This window comes from Crocodylus siamensis, chromosome 4 (assembly GCF_052110815.1).
Source record: "Crocodylus siamensis isolate JL-2025a chromosome 4, ASM5211081v1, whole genome shotgun sequence".
Taxonomy (NCBI): domain Eukaryota; kingdom Metazoa; phylum Chordata; order Crocodylia; family Crocodylidae; genus Crocodylus; species Crocodylus siamensis.
The window spans coordinates 155,654,944-155,671,417 of NC_143398.1; the positions used below are offsets into that span (position 1 = coordinate 155,654,944).

Here is a 16,474-nt window from a genome sequence, read left to right on the forward strand (position 1 = left end):
TGCCTACAGCTGCATTATGCCCAGGTTGTTTCTCATCCGACCTGAATGCAATAGGGAAGGAGAGGTAAGGTCACCACTTGGAGTGGAGTGGAGACCTCTAGGAAAAATGTAAGTGGTTTTACAGGGAGCAGCAGTTGGGCAGATGGCACTCTCTCATTTATCCTGGATAAGTGTCTTAGCTGTGTTAGAGGGCACAACGCTATTGGCACAGAAAAAGATTTTCTGCTGACTTCTGGTTAACAGAGAACCCAGATTGTCTGGGGGCAAGTGATAATGACATTCAGATTTAAAATTCCTGCTGAAGTTACGGTTCCCCCTTTTTAGGACAATTACAAGCAGAGAGGCAGTTAGCAGCATTAGTCTGAACTCAGGCAGAGGAGGACAGGGGGGCACCTTAAAGCTGAATTCATTCAAACAGGGGTGCACCAACAGAGATAGCCAATTTATAAGGAGTCATATTGGCCGATACCAATCCAATTTCCAATACAGCATGGAAAGCTGTGTGAAGCTCTTAAGTCTGTTGTGATGGAAGCAGGAGGGGGAAGAGAAGGTGCATGCTGGAGCAGATCAAGGACCCCACAGCAAGGGAGGGTGTGGGGCAAGATGCAAGATGAAGCCACAGCTTGTCTGGGTGGTATGGGATGGCAGCTTCCTGTTGCTGCACGCACCCTGGGTGGGCATGTGGGGGGTGCGTAGCCGCTGGATCTGCACAGGGCAGCGCAGCTGCCGCTGCGGGCTGGCGCTGGGCTGCACGGGGCTCTTCCTGCAAGTGGGGTTGGTCCGAGCTGGGCTGTGCTTGGAGCAGGCAGCAGCGCTGGGGGGGGGGGCTACAGGAGAAGGGGCTCCAACCACCCCAAAATTCACCATAGCCCCCCAGGCTGCCCTCCCAGCACCACCACCACCACCCACTCTAAACACAGCACAGCCCGGCCCAGCCCCCTCACTGGCAAGAGCCTAGCGCAGCCCCAACCCCAACCCACAGCTGCGGCCCATCTCACCCTGTGCAGACATGGGGGCACATATCCCCCCATACCCTCCTGGGGTGTGCACAGCAGCAGGAGCTGCCCCTACCCCCGCGCTCCCCAGATGAGCCACGACTATCCCACGCCCACCCCACCCCAGCTGGACAGCACTTACCCCAGCCTCATTACCTCCCACCTCCCTGTCTACCACAGGCTTACCAACTGCATACAGCTCTCCAAGCTGCCCGTCTGTGCTCCTCACTGCCTACGTGCTGTGCTGGGTTACACACATGCACGGGCCATTTATCAGCCACATCAGGCCACCTTCTGGTACAATTTTCTTTATATTGATGCCAATCCGATACTGGACTGATGTATCAGTACACCTCTACATTCAAAAGCATCTAACAAAGTAGGCTGTGGCCTATGAAAGCTCAGGCCTTTCTAAATGAGTCAGGCTTTAAAAGGTACCCTGCTTAGAAGAATTATGCCATATTCTGGTTTTCACTTGCTGCATTGCTAACTTGGGAGTGAAAAGGATCCTCATGCAAAAAGTATCTCCAGCATCTTAGAATGCCTCAACCTGAAACATTCCAGCAAGTTGGATTTATGTCCAGCATTTGAGCGGAAGGCTTCAACACTGGAAACACTAACCGCTTTGTATCCGCTCAGAACTGCCACATACCTGCCCTTTATAAAGCATCTTATTACTAGGATCAGCATAGGAGAACAGAAACATGTTGATGAAATGTATTAGAAGACTTGGTGCATCCTTTGAGGTATGAGCATCATAGGCAGTCCACTTGTAGAAAATGAGGATAACAAGGTAGCCGAACAAAGACAACATGAAAATTATCTCAGGAATAAACCCAAGGTAGATATTCAGTGGCTTCCTGAAGTAACTATGGAAAAAAAGAATTGCATCTATGAGGTATGTTAAGACACCCTTAAATTCTATTGATATCAGAGAGGCACAATGCAGACTAAGGGTAAGGCTAGCTTTTCAAAGGAGGAAGTCTTAAAAAAAAAAAAAAAAGAAAAAAAAGAAAAAAGTGCTGCATTTTATTAGTTAAATCTTTAAATAAATAAATAAATAAAGGATCTGAGAGAGAAACAATTGACAGGCAAATACATTCACAGTGGAATAGAAATAAACGGTTTGCTATTTGTAGTGTGCTGAAATACCTTATCTCAATTCCCTGCACCTTTAAGAGCATGTGCCATGGGGCAAGCTTTAAAGAGATAAAATCTCAGATGTGAAAGCCTATCCAAGTGAGAGTCTACTCTTAAGTCTTCTACAAAAAGAGGAAGTCTCCACTTCTCTTAGCAAAAAGATGATAAAGCACACTCACATGTGGTTGAGAAGGCTGAGCATGACACCAAAAAGCATCTGGATAATGCCAAGAATCACAGACATCTTCATCTTAAAGGAGTTGAGGAAGGTCAGTTTGTTGCTGGCAATATTCCAAATCTGGTCGCAAACATCAGTTCAGTCAGAATTACCAAGTGAAAGAGCAGTCAAAGGTGAACTGAATTAGCATTTGTTTGTATTAAAACGGCAAAAGCTATCAAACACTAACAGACTTAGGGAACAGATAAAAGTAACAAGACACACTAAACAGATACAGGGAACAAATACACATGTGACTTACTGCTTACTGCTCCAGAGTTTATTCATGAGCAACACGTGGAGCCAAGTCGGAGCAGCCCAGTCTGGCAGGGGACCCAGGGAGCAAGCCTACTAGCCAGGGCTGCTCCAACCAGGCTCCATGTGCTGTGGAGAAACTGGCTGGGGCACAAGGGTGCTTCAGTGTAAGGGCTGCCTGCTGGCTAGCCCTGTGCTGAAGTACCCTGTGCCCCAGCCAGCCAGGGCAGCATCTACATGTGCACTGCAGCACATGAAAAAACAAAAAAAAACCCCAAAACTGCAGTGGGGTAATACTTGTACTGCAGATTTTATTAGTTTCATGAGCCCTAATAGTTTTAACTAGTAACTAACTGAACTCTTAATTGTCCCAGAACCAGCAAAGAAGAAATGGCTGCCAAAGAGCTGCTTTCCTTCCTCTCATTTTCAGGGCTTGTAAAAGCAACCTGAAACAAACAATTTAAAGATTGAGAATGGAAGCTAGTTGGTGTGGGGACTGTTAATACCACAGAACTGACAGCATGACAAGCTGCCCTTGTTTTCATGGCTCATAATAGGAGCTCCAAATGAACCACCATATTTTCCTCACATACCACACGCCCCTAAGACATACCCTTTTTTTCCTTTCATTTTGCCTTCCCAAAAAAGACTGTTCCACATTTATGGCTGCACAAAACAAGGACAGAACCTAATCTTCAGCTCTCCTACCCTCCCCTTCCTGCTCAGGCCAAAGCTACAGCGTTAACTCTTTCACAGTTAGTGTTGGCAGCTCTTAACTGTTCAGCCAAAAGCTGAAACTAGCTGCTGCTAAAGTAGGCTCCATGAGTGGAGGTAGTATTTTAAGAAAAGCTAAAAATAGTCTGTAGGACTATGAAATAGGAGAAAAGACAGGGGGTAGTTAACAGACAGCAAGACTGCTAAAGAAAAGATAGCTTGATTAGTGGAACATCCAAGACCATTAACAGGAGAGATGGTTTTTAACAATGAGGAGCAAAAAACAATTCACAGGAATTGGGTAGACTGTGATAAGCTATGTCATCCATAGACCCCGACACTGCCTGAATAAAAATGTCACTGCTGCTGCTATACTGCTGGTTTTAAAGTGTTGAGTGGAGAAAGAATAAAAGCAGAATGTGACTGCACCACTGCGCCCTACCACATCTGGATCTGCCCCTTTCTCCATGCAGCTGCTGGAGGAAAGAGAAGGAAAAACAGCATCTTAAATGTGTCCCCATACTTCTATTCTTGGCAGAAAAATCAGTTTTCCCATTTAAGACATGTACCCCAATTCTGCGGGGCTCATTTTTGGATAAAAGATGAGTATGGTATGCAAGTAAATGCAGCATTAATATGCTTTAAAGTAAGAACTAGTGAGTTTCAGGACTGCAAATACCACAGCACTAATGCTACTATACACACAGAGAACATTGTTTACATTGTATTTGGATAAGTACCTAACCTAGGAAAGTATATAGTTCTTCTTTTCAGTTCCAAACCTAGGCACTTAAACAGACGGTACATTTCTAAGTGTTACTGTACTGAGTTTGCTACATAAAAACAGAGCCTTTTATGGTTTAACCAAACAGATACTTGTCACATACGTACAAAGAGCATATATTTTGAAGACAATATTAGAAAGAACTCTTACTGGGTCAATGCCAAAGGGATATGGCCCACCAAAGACCCCAGGAACTGCAGGATCCAGCTGCAGGACAGGGGCATTGCGAAGGAGGTCATCTCTGTTTGGACACCAATATACAAAAATCAAGCTCAATTCCTTTTCTTAAAAAGAAATATACAAGGATAACCTGGCACATTCCCTGCACATAGAAGGGAAGTGAGACATAGGCCCCCACCCCATTATATACTTGGGGAATTTATCAATGGAAATCAGTATGTGTGTGTCATGCTGCTCCAGTCCCAGGTGAAGCCTCACTAATTCAAATGGGCTTTGACAAGGCACAGAGGCAGACTGCTAAAAGTTAGCATGCTTGTGAAATGCACTACCAGGAATTGCCTTCCTTCCATAAATTTTTAATGATGCATGTAAAGAAATGATGGAAAAGCAAAGTGAAGAACAGCCAACTGGTTCCTAGTTTAAGCTGTTTTCCATATTAACATATCTTAAGCTCTGTAGTTTGTTTTTTGTTGGGCGTTTTACATAGTGTGCTCTTCACTACACTACTATTCTCTTATGAGCCCTGGACAAATGGATTTTAGCATATGAAACTTGGCCCTCCACTTATTTTTCAAGCATCTAATTACTTACGTCCAATTGGCATTGGTAAACATTGGCCGGACGCTCCACGATGAGCCAAACATGTTAAGTGCCTTGGAGAAGCAGTCGTTGTAGATGAGGCCAGTGTAAGTGGAGAACATTCCCATTAGCAGAATGATGTAGCGACCACTAAAAATCATGCTGAACATCTGTTTGTTTAAAAAAAAGTAGTCATCCATGAGTACTAACAAAACATGAATTAGTCTATCCAAAGTAGCAGAGTCTGAAACCAGCCAATTCTAGAAAAGCCACCAAGCCTCCTTTCCATAGCATGTGTTAAGGATTCAGGGATTACAACTGCAAGGCGGATAACAGCTGGAGCACAGAGGCTGGCCAGCTAGTCAGTCCCATGAAGAATAATAATCTATGACATCTTCTAGCCTGCAGGGGGCAAGGGAAAAATCTTTTGACATCCATATTGTGAAGTGAACATCAGTTGAGAAATATTTGCCCAGGAGCAGAGCTAAGCAGATGCTGTGGCAACACTGTGACAATTTTGTTCAAACTCTAAAAAGCATCTGAATCCTGACTTGTCACCCTGTCCAGGCCCCAAGAAGACAATTAGTCAAACTGTAGGGAGAGAGATGCAAACCAAACTAGCCTGGCAAATCAGGTTTCACCCATGAATCAACCAGCACTGCAGGGGGCAAGACCTCATTGGTTAACCATCAAACCATGCACTTTTTCTGAGTAACTTAGACCAAACATTTAAAATGCAAAGTAAAAGGAACCAACCCACTATTCTGAGAAGGGACATTACTCATTCTGAGGTCTAGAGGCTTTTAGTTTATTACTCAGTTTGTTCATGTTCTTAAAAGCCTGAAAATGAAAAAAAAACCCAAAAGAACTAATATTAGCAACACTACAGGGAAAATACAATCAGGTCTCTCAGCTTTCCTTTAAAAGCCAAGCTAGACCCAAGCCTTTACCTCATTGTCATTCTTCTGTGACAAAATGCGACTTTCCCTAAGCACCATCCACATAGCTATTAGTGTCATCAGGATTCCATGGCCAAAGTCTCCAAACATCACAGCAAACAAAAAGGGGAAAGTGATAATTGTATACGGAGCTGGAAGGTAAGGAAGAGAGAGCAGCACATGGTAAAAACCCGGACACACAGCTGAGCGGCTCTCTATTTCTAGTTATTCCATTAGCAGTACAATTTTTAAAATCATACCAAATTTCTAAACAGGCCAAATCTACACTGCAGATATTGGAAGGAAACTACGTTACAGACATGGGACTCATAATAAAAAGCACCTCTGCTCATGTGTGGAAGTCAGCTTCCTGCAACATTTAACTGAATTTCAGGTGAAACATGCACATCCTTTGTGATGCTGACCAGCCTCAGATTTAACTCTCAGCACCAATTTATTCCACTCCCCCAATATATCCACAAGTTTTGGATCCTGTGCTTCAAGAAGAATGTAGAGAGTTTGGGAGAAGTGCAGCAGAAAGCAACAGAAAGGATAAGGGGCCTGGGAGCTGTGACTCATGAGGAAAAGTTGAAAGAACTAAGGTTATTTAGCCTGGAGAATAGAAGACTGAGGGGGAGGATTTGATAACAGTCTTCAAATACCTGACGGGCAATTGCAAAGGATGGAGATTGGCTTTTTTCCATAACCATAGGGGACAGAACTAGAACCAATGACCTCAAACTTCAGCAGAGGAAGTTTAGGTAGGAGATTAGGAGACACTTTCTGACTAGCAGGGTGGTCAAGCACTGGAACAGGCCACCTAGAGAAACTGTAGAGTCTCCATCCTTGGAAGTTTTCAAGGGCAGATTGGATGGACACTTGGCTGAGATGGTTTATTTTCACAGATTTCATAGACATTAGGGCTGGAAGGGGCCTTGTAAGATCATTGGGTCCAGCCCCCTGCCCAAGGGGCAGGCAGTTAGCTAGGGTCAAAGGATCCTGGCAAGATAAGCATCCAAATATTTCTTAAAAGTATCTAGAGTAGGTGCTAGGTACCACCTTTGTGAGGAGTCTGTTCCAGGCTTTGTGGGCTCAGACTGTAGAGAAGTTTTTCCTTATGTCCAGCCTAAAATGGTCTTGGAGGAATTTGTGACTGTGGGACCTTGTCACCTCTTTGGGTGCTCTGGTGAACAGGTGTTCCCCCAGATCCTGATGCACACCCCTTAGGTACTTATAGGCTACCACCAAGGCACCCCTGAGCCTGCGCTTCTCCAGGCTGAAGAGTCCCACAGCTCACAGCATCTCTTCATAAAGAGCAACCACTCATCATGAACTCCCCTCCCTGTACAATCATGGCCTGTCAGGGCCTCAAGAACAAGCCTCCTGAGCTTATGAAAGTCAGCTTTCCTGAAGTCAAGGACTACTGCATTGCTGGCTGGTTTGCCAGCTTTTCAATGGATAGTGAAAGTGAGCAACTCATGGTCAGTCATCCAGCTTCCCTTCAATTCTTAAGTCGTTAATTAGATCATCCCCTTTGGCCAGTACCAGGTCCAGCAGTGCCTTACCTCTTGTCACCCCATAAACTTCTTGAGACAGGTAGAGTTCATCCACATATGTAAGGAAACTTGAGACTGATCGGATTTGGCCGAGTGCTCAGACATGACCTTGCCTTGAGCAAGAGGCTGGACAAGATAACCTCATGAAGTGCCCTCCAACACTACTTTTCTATGATCCTCTAATTTTTCCCCCCCTTCAATCCCCAACTAATCCTAGTTGGCAGGCAGTGACCAAGTATTTTTTAATACTCCAGGTCAAAGTCCTACATTTTTCATTATATTTTTTGCTGCTTCACTCAGCCATGCCTTAAGCCTGTGTTTTGTGGGCCAGAATTCCTGTAAAGGCCATCAACTTATATGCGGACCAGGCACATCAGGATAATTTACCTTGAAATCACACACTGAGGCAAGTATAAAAGTCACAGCACACAAAAGCTTTCTGACAAGGTTGATCACACACAGCATTTCAGCTTTTGCCTCTTTAGGAAATCTACTGAACAGCAGGCTTTTCCTGCTTTGTAATCTATCACCATTGGTTTAGCATCCAGGGAATGGTTCTTTGCTGGAAACGAGACTGTTAAACCAGTTTTAAGCACCACAGCATAAAGTTTATTTCCTGCAACACTTTGGCTGACATTAGATTCTGATTCTGTAGGGCTGGTTTGCTAAGAAGACAGAGCGTGTGAAAATTTTAGAAAAATCAGTTTCCTGACCTGCACCTTTGGCACATGTTGTAACAATAAAGCTCACAGAGGAAGAGAAGCCAAACTTGTTATTGTTTACCCTTCCTACAAAAGATACAGCAGACAGCTAGTGCCAGGTAAAGCCAGTAGCTTACACAGGGAGCACAGAAAAATTTAAGTAAAGTTATAGTAGTAGTAAGTTTTGCTAGAAGGAGGGCAAATACTAGGAATTCAGCACAAAGTAACCCTCAAAATCACATCGTAGTCTTCCACTGCACTTGATCTAGATCAGAGACGGGCAAAGCCTGGCCTGCAGGCTGGATCCTGTCAGCAGTGGACTCCATTTCCCAGCCACCCCTGCACACAGCTGGGGCCAGCCTCCATGGAGACCCTAGGCAGCTGTGTAGGAAAGCTCAAGGTTAGGATTGCCGAAGAGACCAGCTGCAGCCAGACCAGCAGCACAGGTGGCAAACCAGGGAAGAGGGCTGCTCTGGAGCTTCTGGAAACTTGCAATGGGGGCAGCTTGCTTTGGAGCAAGGGCAGAGCCACGATCTGTAGCCTGGGTGCTCTGGGCAGGTCAGACAAGCAAGGAATCACGGCTCCAGACCAGGCTGCCTCTGTTGCAAGGGGCCAGGAATATAGAAAAATGGAGTCCAGCTGCTGGCCAGATCAGCCATTTTGCCCACACCTGATCTAAATAAATGTGAAAAAAAGATTGTCAGGGATAAATATTCCCACTGGATACAACTACCTCAACTGGTATTAAAACATCTGACAAGATTAAGCTAAACTTGTTCACTAAAAGCAACAAACACCCAGAAATGACCTCAAAAGCAAAGAAATCCACACGTCATTATTTCACCTCAGTCCTTTTGGGCTAGGATAATTATTTTACACTCATAACACTGCTCACTTGCAAGCCATGTTCCAAGTAGTTCACATCCCCACTGTATCTCTACATACTAAATAGTGTTAGCAAGCGCTTTACGATTCGGTTGCAGAGAAACAGGAGCCTACACACTCTTTTTGCAGATCTGGGTCAGTCCAACACAGAACTTTGCCTAGCAGAAGAGACCAAGGCACAAAGTCAGGAATCCTAAGTTGTTTATAAACAAGACAGCAGAACAAACAGAACAGGTTGTGCATTTACCTGGATTTATCTCCCGGTAAGTTCCAATGCCATATGCATCTACTATGTTTTGAAATCCAGAAGTGAACTTGTTGGTTTTGTTGTAAGTTGGAGGGGTTTGGTTGGTCTGCATCCTATTCAGAATGGATGGGACAGTGGATCCACTGTGTTCCTGTTTAAAGGAAACAAATAGGAGTTAGAGAGACTCCTTCTTCCCTTGAGCAATGTAGCACAAGAATGGAATGCTCCCCTCCCCTCTGGAAAGGGGCTATAAGTTTACATTTTTGTGGTTCATTTGCACAGTGCAGGAAAACACTAGAGCCATATGAGAGTCTACCACAGGGGTTGGTAATTATTTTGGCTGGAGGACCACTTAACGAGAAAACTACTCATTTTGGGAAGGGAGTTTGCCATCTCGGAACGAGCAAAAAAAATTGTATACTAAAAAACAAAAACAAACATGTTGTAGATATTTTGATTATTTAAAAGCGTGTGTGTGTGTGTGTGTGCGCGCGCGTGTGTGTGTGTGTGTATGTGTGTACACATGGAGGTGATTGCATAAAAGCTCAAGATGAAATCTTATTCTTGTATATTAGGGGGAGGGGAGGGAGGTTGAGCTTATGGGAGGTTACGTAAGGAGGTCCCCCTACAAACATGCCCCCTCCCATTGCACACAGCCCCTGCCACCAGTGACAGCAGCAGGTGGAGCCCCCTGGCTGTATGTGGTCCCGGCAGGATTGCACATGGCCGAGCCACAGGGTCCATCATGCAGGGCTCACATGCCTGAGCCCAATGGTGCCAGGGGAAGCCCTGTGCAATGAAGCCAGTGGTGCAGATCATGGGGCTCAGCCAGGGCACCAGGGAGAGGGGCAGATCCAGCCCAGCTCCATATCATGGAGCTCCCCACCATTCCACATGACCTGCACATATCGAGTGGGATCAGGCCTCTGACTCCATCACATGGGGCTTCCCCCAGAGGTGCACAGCTCGAGCAGAGAACCCGGGAAATGCCTGCAAGTCCCACGTGATGGAGCCAGGTGGACCCTGCACTCCTGCCACCCTGCCTTGGGTTCCCTGGCATAGGCCCTGCACTCCTGCCCACCACCACTGCCAACCCCACCCTCACCCTTCCCCTGCCACTTCCCTACCTTCCTGCTCACTTGCTGGCCCCACTTCCCTTAGCCTAACTGTTACCACCCCATCCCCCCTGCCCTCCACCACCACTTCCCCTGCCCACTGCCGCTTCCCAACCTGTGGGTTCAGGGTCAGGGCCATCCTGTGGGCAAGGGTGGGAGTGAAGCAGGTACTGTCCCCACAGGAGTGAGTGGGCTTCAGCCCCACGACAGCACAACAGGGACAGCCCATGGGCAGGCTGGATACAGTGAATTGGTAGGCACCTGCCCACAGGCCAAATGAAAAGTTGCCTGACAGGCCGGATGCAGCCTGCAAGCCATATTTTGCCTGCCTCTGGTCTACCACCTTCCTGAGGATAAAGCAATTGGATCTTAATAGTAGGGACAGTAACGTAATTCAAGGTAGGCAACTAGATGCCACCTTAAGGCACCAGAAGGATGGGAAGCAGGGTGCTTTCTATCTGCAAGAGAAAACTAGCACAGGCAGTCTGTGGCATGGAGGCAAAACATTATGGGAATCAGTTTTGTAGAGAGGCAGTGGAGGTCACTACTGGGGGGAAGGGAAGGAATTGACCCTATTTCTTTGCTACCAAAATCAGATTCTTTTTTGTCTTTCAACATGGATTTCAGAAGCAAAAGTTGGAGACGAGCTCCCCTCACATCAGCAGCAGTGAAACTTCATTGCCACTCTCAAAAACTACCCTTCCCAGAATGCCTTGCCCTCCAGGATACACTGTCTGCACCTGCTGCTACTCTTGCTTACTGCCTCATGCTGAAACCAGGAGCTTGGGAGGGCTGAGGGCAGGAAAGGATTACTCCATATACATTCTTCTCATGTTAGGCATCTGATGTGGGAAGCCCTCTCACATATGGATGGCAAATGCAGAAATAATTTTTTAGGTATAAAAATACACTTCCCTCTCCCAGAAGCTGTGCATTTAAATGACCAAGTTGCATTAGTCCAAAACATACAGGGACTCTGTCACCATTGGGTATGGACACACCTCTGCTGCAAGGACTGCAAGCAAGCATTCTTCTGACAACAAGAGAGCTAGAGGTCACCCCATATCCTGAAGACCAGTCAGAAAGCTCACACAAAAGTGCCAGCTATTTAGGCAGGCTTGCTGCTAAACAGGGGGAGGTCTCAGTACTTAGGAAAGAACAAACTAGAAACGAACTACAGAACATAAACAATACAAAGCCAGGTGAGCACCACCTCAGGGGTAACGTACAGGCATGCTGAACTGTGCTAGACATCACTGCAGGCATGAGAGCCTGCACCATAGAGCAGAAACACCAAGACAGCTAAAAAGCAGCATGTTGAGAAGTATCCAGCCAAAACACCATACATCAAGTGCTAAGGCAACCCTGTAGTAGCTCACATCCTGAAGCTGCAGAACAAGAGGCAAGCAAATATCATTAAAGGTAATTAGAGGACCCTGCACCCATGTTGCCTTTGTAGGATGGAGTTTATTTTGTGCGTATCAGGGTTGCCTCGCATTTCTTCAAAACAAAAGGGGGAAGACTCAGAACAGAGGAAGTTAGTCACACATTGTCACTTCCATAAGCGGATCAGAGCTTATAAATAGGGACCCACCTAAATCATAGCAGAAGCATGCTACACAGCAGCTCCTGTAATCTTGCTCTTTTTGCAGGGCCCCTCCCCACCCTGTGGATTGGCACAGGGGCCCCAATAACCCCACCACTTGCCACAGATCAGCTAGGAGGGAAAAACTGCCATTTTAAATATGCTGAGGTTTTTGCCTCCTGGCTGATCAGCAGCAAGCAGCAGGGCTGCCAGGGCCCTTCTGCCAATCAGCAGTGGGGGGAGGGAGGCAAAGAGGAACATGGCAAAAAGAGCAAGATTAAAGTACCCACAGAGCAACACACTTCTGCCAAGATTCAGGTAGGTCCCTTCTTATGAAGCATGTCAGAAGATTTGGGTGGGAGAAATATGGGGAGGGAAGGAAAGGGAGAGAGAGAAAAGCTACAGCATTGCTTGTGCCATAGAGTAAGTGAGTCCTTTTGAAAAGCTGTGCTGCACATCCAAGTGGCAGGACTTCAAAAGAGCCAGGTTAAATGAGATTTACCAAGGACTCCCAAGAGCCAGGTTAAATGAGATTTACCAAGGACTCCCAACACAGGAAATTCTATAATTCTATCCTTTGCCTGCATATAAAGCCTAAATTCAACTGTTTATGATAAAGTCATGTATACTATGGTGAGATTTCAGTAAAGAGAAGCCTTCAAGGAATCAGTACTTTACTCCACTATTGTAGTCTCCACCTCTGCAACAATTCTTGAGTTGATCTGGTAGCTGGGTTAAGTAAGAGTGCCCTCTGTGAAAGAACATACTTTAGAAACCCAGCCAGATACAGCTCTTCAGGCAAACCAGTTAATTCCAGATTTGCTAGGACTGGCCTTGTAGGTAAGTCACTGCTGTCATACTAGATGTGGGAGATGCTCACCGTTCCTCTTCTGAGAGCAAACTGAATGGAATCAAGGTCAGCAACAGGGCACCAGACTTCAGCAATGAGACACTTCTGAGTTACGTCAATGTTGCACAGGTTCAGGGTATGGTAGATGGCTTTCATCTTGCGCACTTTGATGAACCAGACACGGATGTTTTTAGCAGCTGCCTGTAGAACTCTCTGGCGATGATCCTCTGTTTGGTTCAGCACCTTTCATAGAAGGGTGGAACAGATTGCAGCAAGGTATTCAACTGGGAATTGTGGCACACCCCACAGTTGTAGCTGAAACTTACAGCACTTAGCAGTGCACCCAACTCATTGCTACTGATAAAGAAATAGGGAGAAAACGCTACTTAGAGGCAGATCCTTCCCCCCCCCCCCCATCATCATTGTTGCAAGCTGGAGCATTTGCACACACACTCTCTCTCTCTCTCTCTCTCTCTCTCTCTGTCTCTCTCTCCAAAAACTACTCCCAAAAAGCAGCTCAGGAAACAGTTATTTAGTCTATTGTCCTTCCTCTGTCCAATCTTCAGCAGATAATTCAAAAGGCAAAATGTTCATTTCACAGAATCCCAAGGGGAGATTTTTGCTTCATGAAACTTAATAGACATTTACTGTCCAAGACACAGTCAAGGAATGACCACGTGTAAGCCATGAAATGCAGGACCACCATCTTGGTAAGGAGACAAGGAGGATGTGTTAAAAAGGGTTTAGAATTCATCCACATTTGGCTCTCAAAACTGCCATAATACAAGTTCTAGAAAAAAATAAACCATGTGCTCTGGCATGTGCAATATCACTGGAACATGTATCGAGCTCAAGCTATGTCATTGTTACTGACTGTAAAGCCTAAGTTAGCATCATTTCTGCAAATTCTGTATATGGGGAAAGTTAACATATGTATCCTGCATTCTTATCCACTTTATGACAGCTACTACACAGCTGTTCTCTGCAGCTTCAAACTGGGGAGCTGACCTTTATATTGGCTAAGCAGCAGCCCAGTTTTAACCTCTTTTCTTTAACATTTGCATCCAACACCCACCTGGGGGGAAAAAAACCTCTCTCTCAATCAAAACCCTTAGTCAGTTTCCTCACAAAGCAACTTACTGCCCTTCCTGTGAATTCAGCTGCAAGCATCAGATGTGACAGAGCCAGCACCAGGCAGCTTCACATGTTGCTGATTCAGCTCCTGCTTTCACTGACACCCAGAGCTGTTGCACTAAAGGAATTTTTTTTCAAAAGCAGAAGCTCTCCTTGGCACCATGGCATGCAAGCACAAAGACAGGCAGGAAATCTGTCAGCTTTAAAATAGTGCTGGTATTTTCACTAATTTGGGAAACAGACAGACTGGACTATTTTCACCTGCAAGGATCCTGGAGGAGCAAGCTTCACTCATCCATGCTACTGGCTTTGGAGACATATTTCCTTGCCATCCACCCCTCCATATTAACTCTGCACCTGCTGCTATGAATATTAATACCCATGGCAGTACTTACCCACAGGAGGTTTACTTTTGTGGAATGAAATCCACTTTACTACCCTACCTGGGCTGATGAGTGGAACTGAGCAGACAAAGCTGTTCTCTTCTGAAAAACTGCTAGCCCCACAGCAGGTCCTATGCCTGACTACATTTAATATGCCCAACAATCTGCAAGCAAACACTATCCCACACTCAGAGCCATCTAAGCAGCCCAGGATTCTACTATGACAATGTGGCATTGACTCCATTCACTGTGCTGTTATACCATCTGCAGATCCTCAATCCTAGTGTTGACTCCAGAAGCCATTTCCTTCCTTTCCTGTGGTGTTTCTGGGCAGGGATAAAGGGAGGCACGGAATCTGTAAAACATGCAAACCACTTCCAGTAGTAAGATAATCAGTTCATGAGCCACAAGTAGCGTTGAGTAAAGAGTGTGTACAGTAAAGTTTAAGGTTTCAGCAAAGAGCAGAGCTGTTCTTCATATCAGATGGCTACTACACAAATTTGCTCAAAGCAGAACTGTTAAGTGAATGCTCTGGCTTTCTTATCCAAGTTATGCCCCAGATGATATCTGTCACAGGTATGAAAGTCTGAGTCTGAATAAGGCCTCAGGTCACTGCTCTCCCAGAAGCAGCCAAAAGAATACAGATGTTCAAGATTTTTCTCCCACAGTAAAAGTGACTTCTCCAGGATTAAATTAATCTAGGAACAACCAGAGTTAAAGAGCTCCCAAGAGAGTTTCTCCTGGGAGAGTGAATGTCTGTACATGCTGCAAGCCAAAAAACCTGAAGACTGAGAAATTAATATATAGTGACCTTAGGAGCCAAGAGCATTTTCAATAGCACCTTTATTTAGCAGAGTAGCTGTCTTAGTTTAATGTGTATTGGGACAGTTTAACTGCTATTCATCAGGAAGCTGCACTGAAGAGCTTGATTGACTACTCCTTCAAAAACAAGAGCAGTTCATCCACTTTAAGATTTAAAAACTGGAGGCAGTAGGCAGTTTTGATTGTCCAATATACTTCAGTAACACATACATGGACCATTCATTACAGATTTACAAAGTCAAGAAAGAGTCAGCTAGAGAACTTCATTCTGATGCACACTGCATCACATGGTTTTTCTGACTAATTCAGGTTTAATGAGAGTTTTAACAATATTATCTCTCTCAGAAGTAATTTGGATTTCAATATGCATTGCAAGTATGCAAATTATTTTAAAGGTACTAAGCACAAATGAAAATCCAGCAATAAAAATATCCAAGGCATTCTTACCCTTCACAAATTTTCTTGACTCTGTTCTTCAGCTGGTCACCTTGGAAAAAGATGATAAACACAGACTTGTGCACGTAATCTCCCTAGAACAAAAAGCAAAAAACAGATGCAGTGCAAAATCTCAGTGCTACACAGGAACTAGCGATTATAGCAAATTATGGAACAGCCTTTTTTCCCTTCTGTATGTAAGGAAGTTGCATCTGCACAGAGTCAACAAAATGCCTTATCACTGCTAAGAAAACAGCTTTGTTTTAACCTAAGTCTAGAAGCCTTTGAGTTTATTGAAGCCAAGGGCTTTAGGTACTATGGGGAAATTAGAAATCTTTTTTTTAAACATATGGATGCAAAGAGGCACATCTTTCAGCCAACCCTGCTCTAGAGTTGAACAGCAAGTGAAAGAATGAATGGAAGTAACGCAACATGTGCAGTGTATTTAGAGGAGTCCGAAAACCAGGCACCTCCAGAGAATTCCAGGAGCACATTCTTTCTGCAGCTGTTTTAGTTTAGATATCCAAATCTCCTTCCTGCATTTGTTGATAAAATGTTATTCTACCTTACTGAGGAAACTTCATGTAATGTTTCAGAAAATAATTACATTAGGTGTAACCTCAAGTTAAGGAAGTGTTGTACAATAGGGCTGCAATTCCTCTCTGCTAGATAGCTAGTATGACTCAGTTCAGCTACTGGCAGTGAATGCTGCAAGAAAGCAAACTCGCATGGAAAAAAGAGTTGAATAATATTTCAATCTTTGTTCCAGTGCAACCCAGTGGGTTTTTTTTTTATTATACATCATCTAGGAGCTTAAGCTGCATAGCTTTCAACATTGATGCTATTCATTTTCTTAAATAATTGACAAAGAGGAAATAAAGTTAGTGCCTCTCCCAGACCAATCACCATTAAAATAAGGAAATCCAACAGATCTCAGACCTACTGTAATGGACCTAGAC

At 44.8% G+C, this 16,474-nt stretch overlaps 1 protein-coding gene across 11 annotated transcripts in view; it reads right to left on the reverse strand.

The window, feature by feature from the left end:
- Positions 1 to 16,474, reverse strand: part of ATP6V0A1 (ATPase H+ transporting V0 subunit a1) — a 57,184-nt gene that overhangs the window by 26,943 nt on the left and 13,767 nt on the right. For 8 of the 11 annotated variants that reach the window (XM_090044352.1, XM_090044345.1, XM_090044342.1 and 5 more), the window contains exons 8-16: positions 15,528 to 15,610; positions 14,520 to 14,613; positions 12,772 to 12,984; positions 9,192 to 9,342; positions 5,815 to 5,954; positions 4,877 to 5,034; positions 4,256 to 4,346; positions 2,315 to 2,433; positions 1,648 to 1,864 (exon numbers count right to left, since the gene is read on the reverse strand). In XM_090044352.1, coding sequence (XP_089900478.1) covers positions 1,648 to 1,864; positions 2,315 to 2,433; positions 4,256 to 4,346; positions 4,877 to 5,034; positions 5,815 to 5,954; positions 9,192 to 9,342; positions 12,772 to 12,984; positions 14,520 to 14,613; positions 15,528 to 15,610 — 1,266 coding nt within the window. The remainder of the gene's footprint in view (positions 1 to 1,647; positions 1,865 to 2,314; positions 2,434 to 4,255; positions 4,347 to 4,876; positions 5,035 to 5,814; positions 5,955 to 9,191; positions 9,343 to 12,771; positions 12,985 to 14,519; positions 14,614 to 15,527; positions 15,611 to 16,474) is intronic. The other 3 variants (XM_090044348.1, XM_090044349.1, XM_090044350.1) reach the window with 1 other exon arrangement.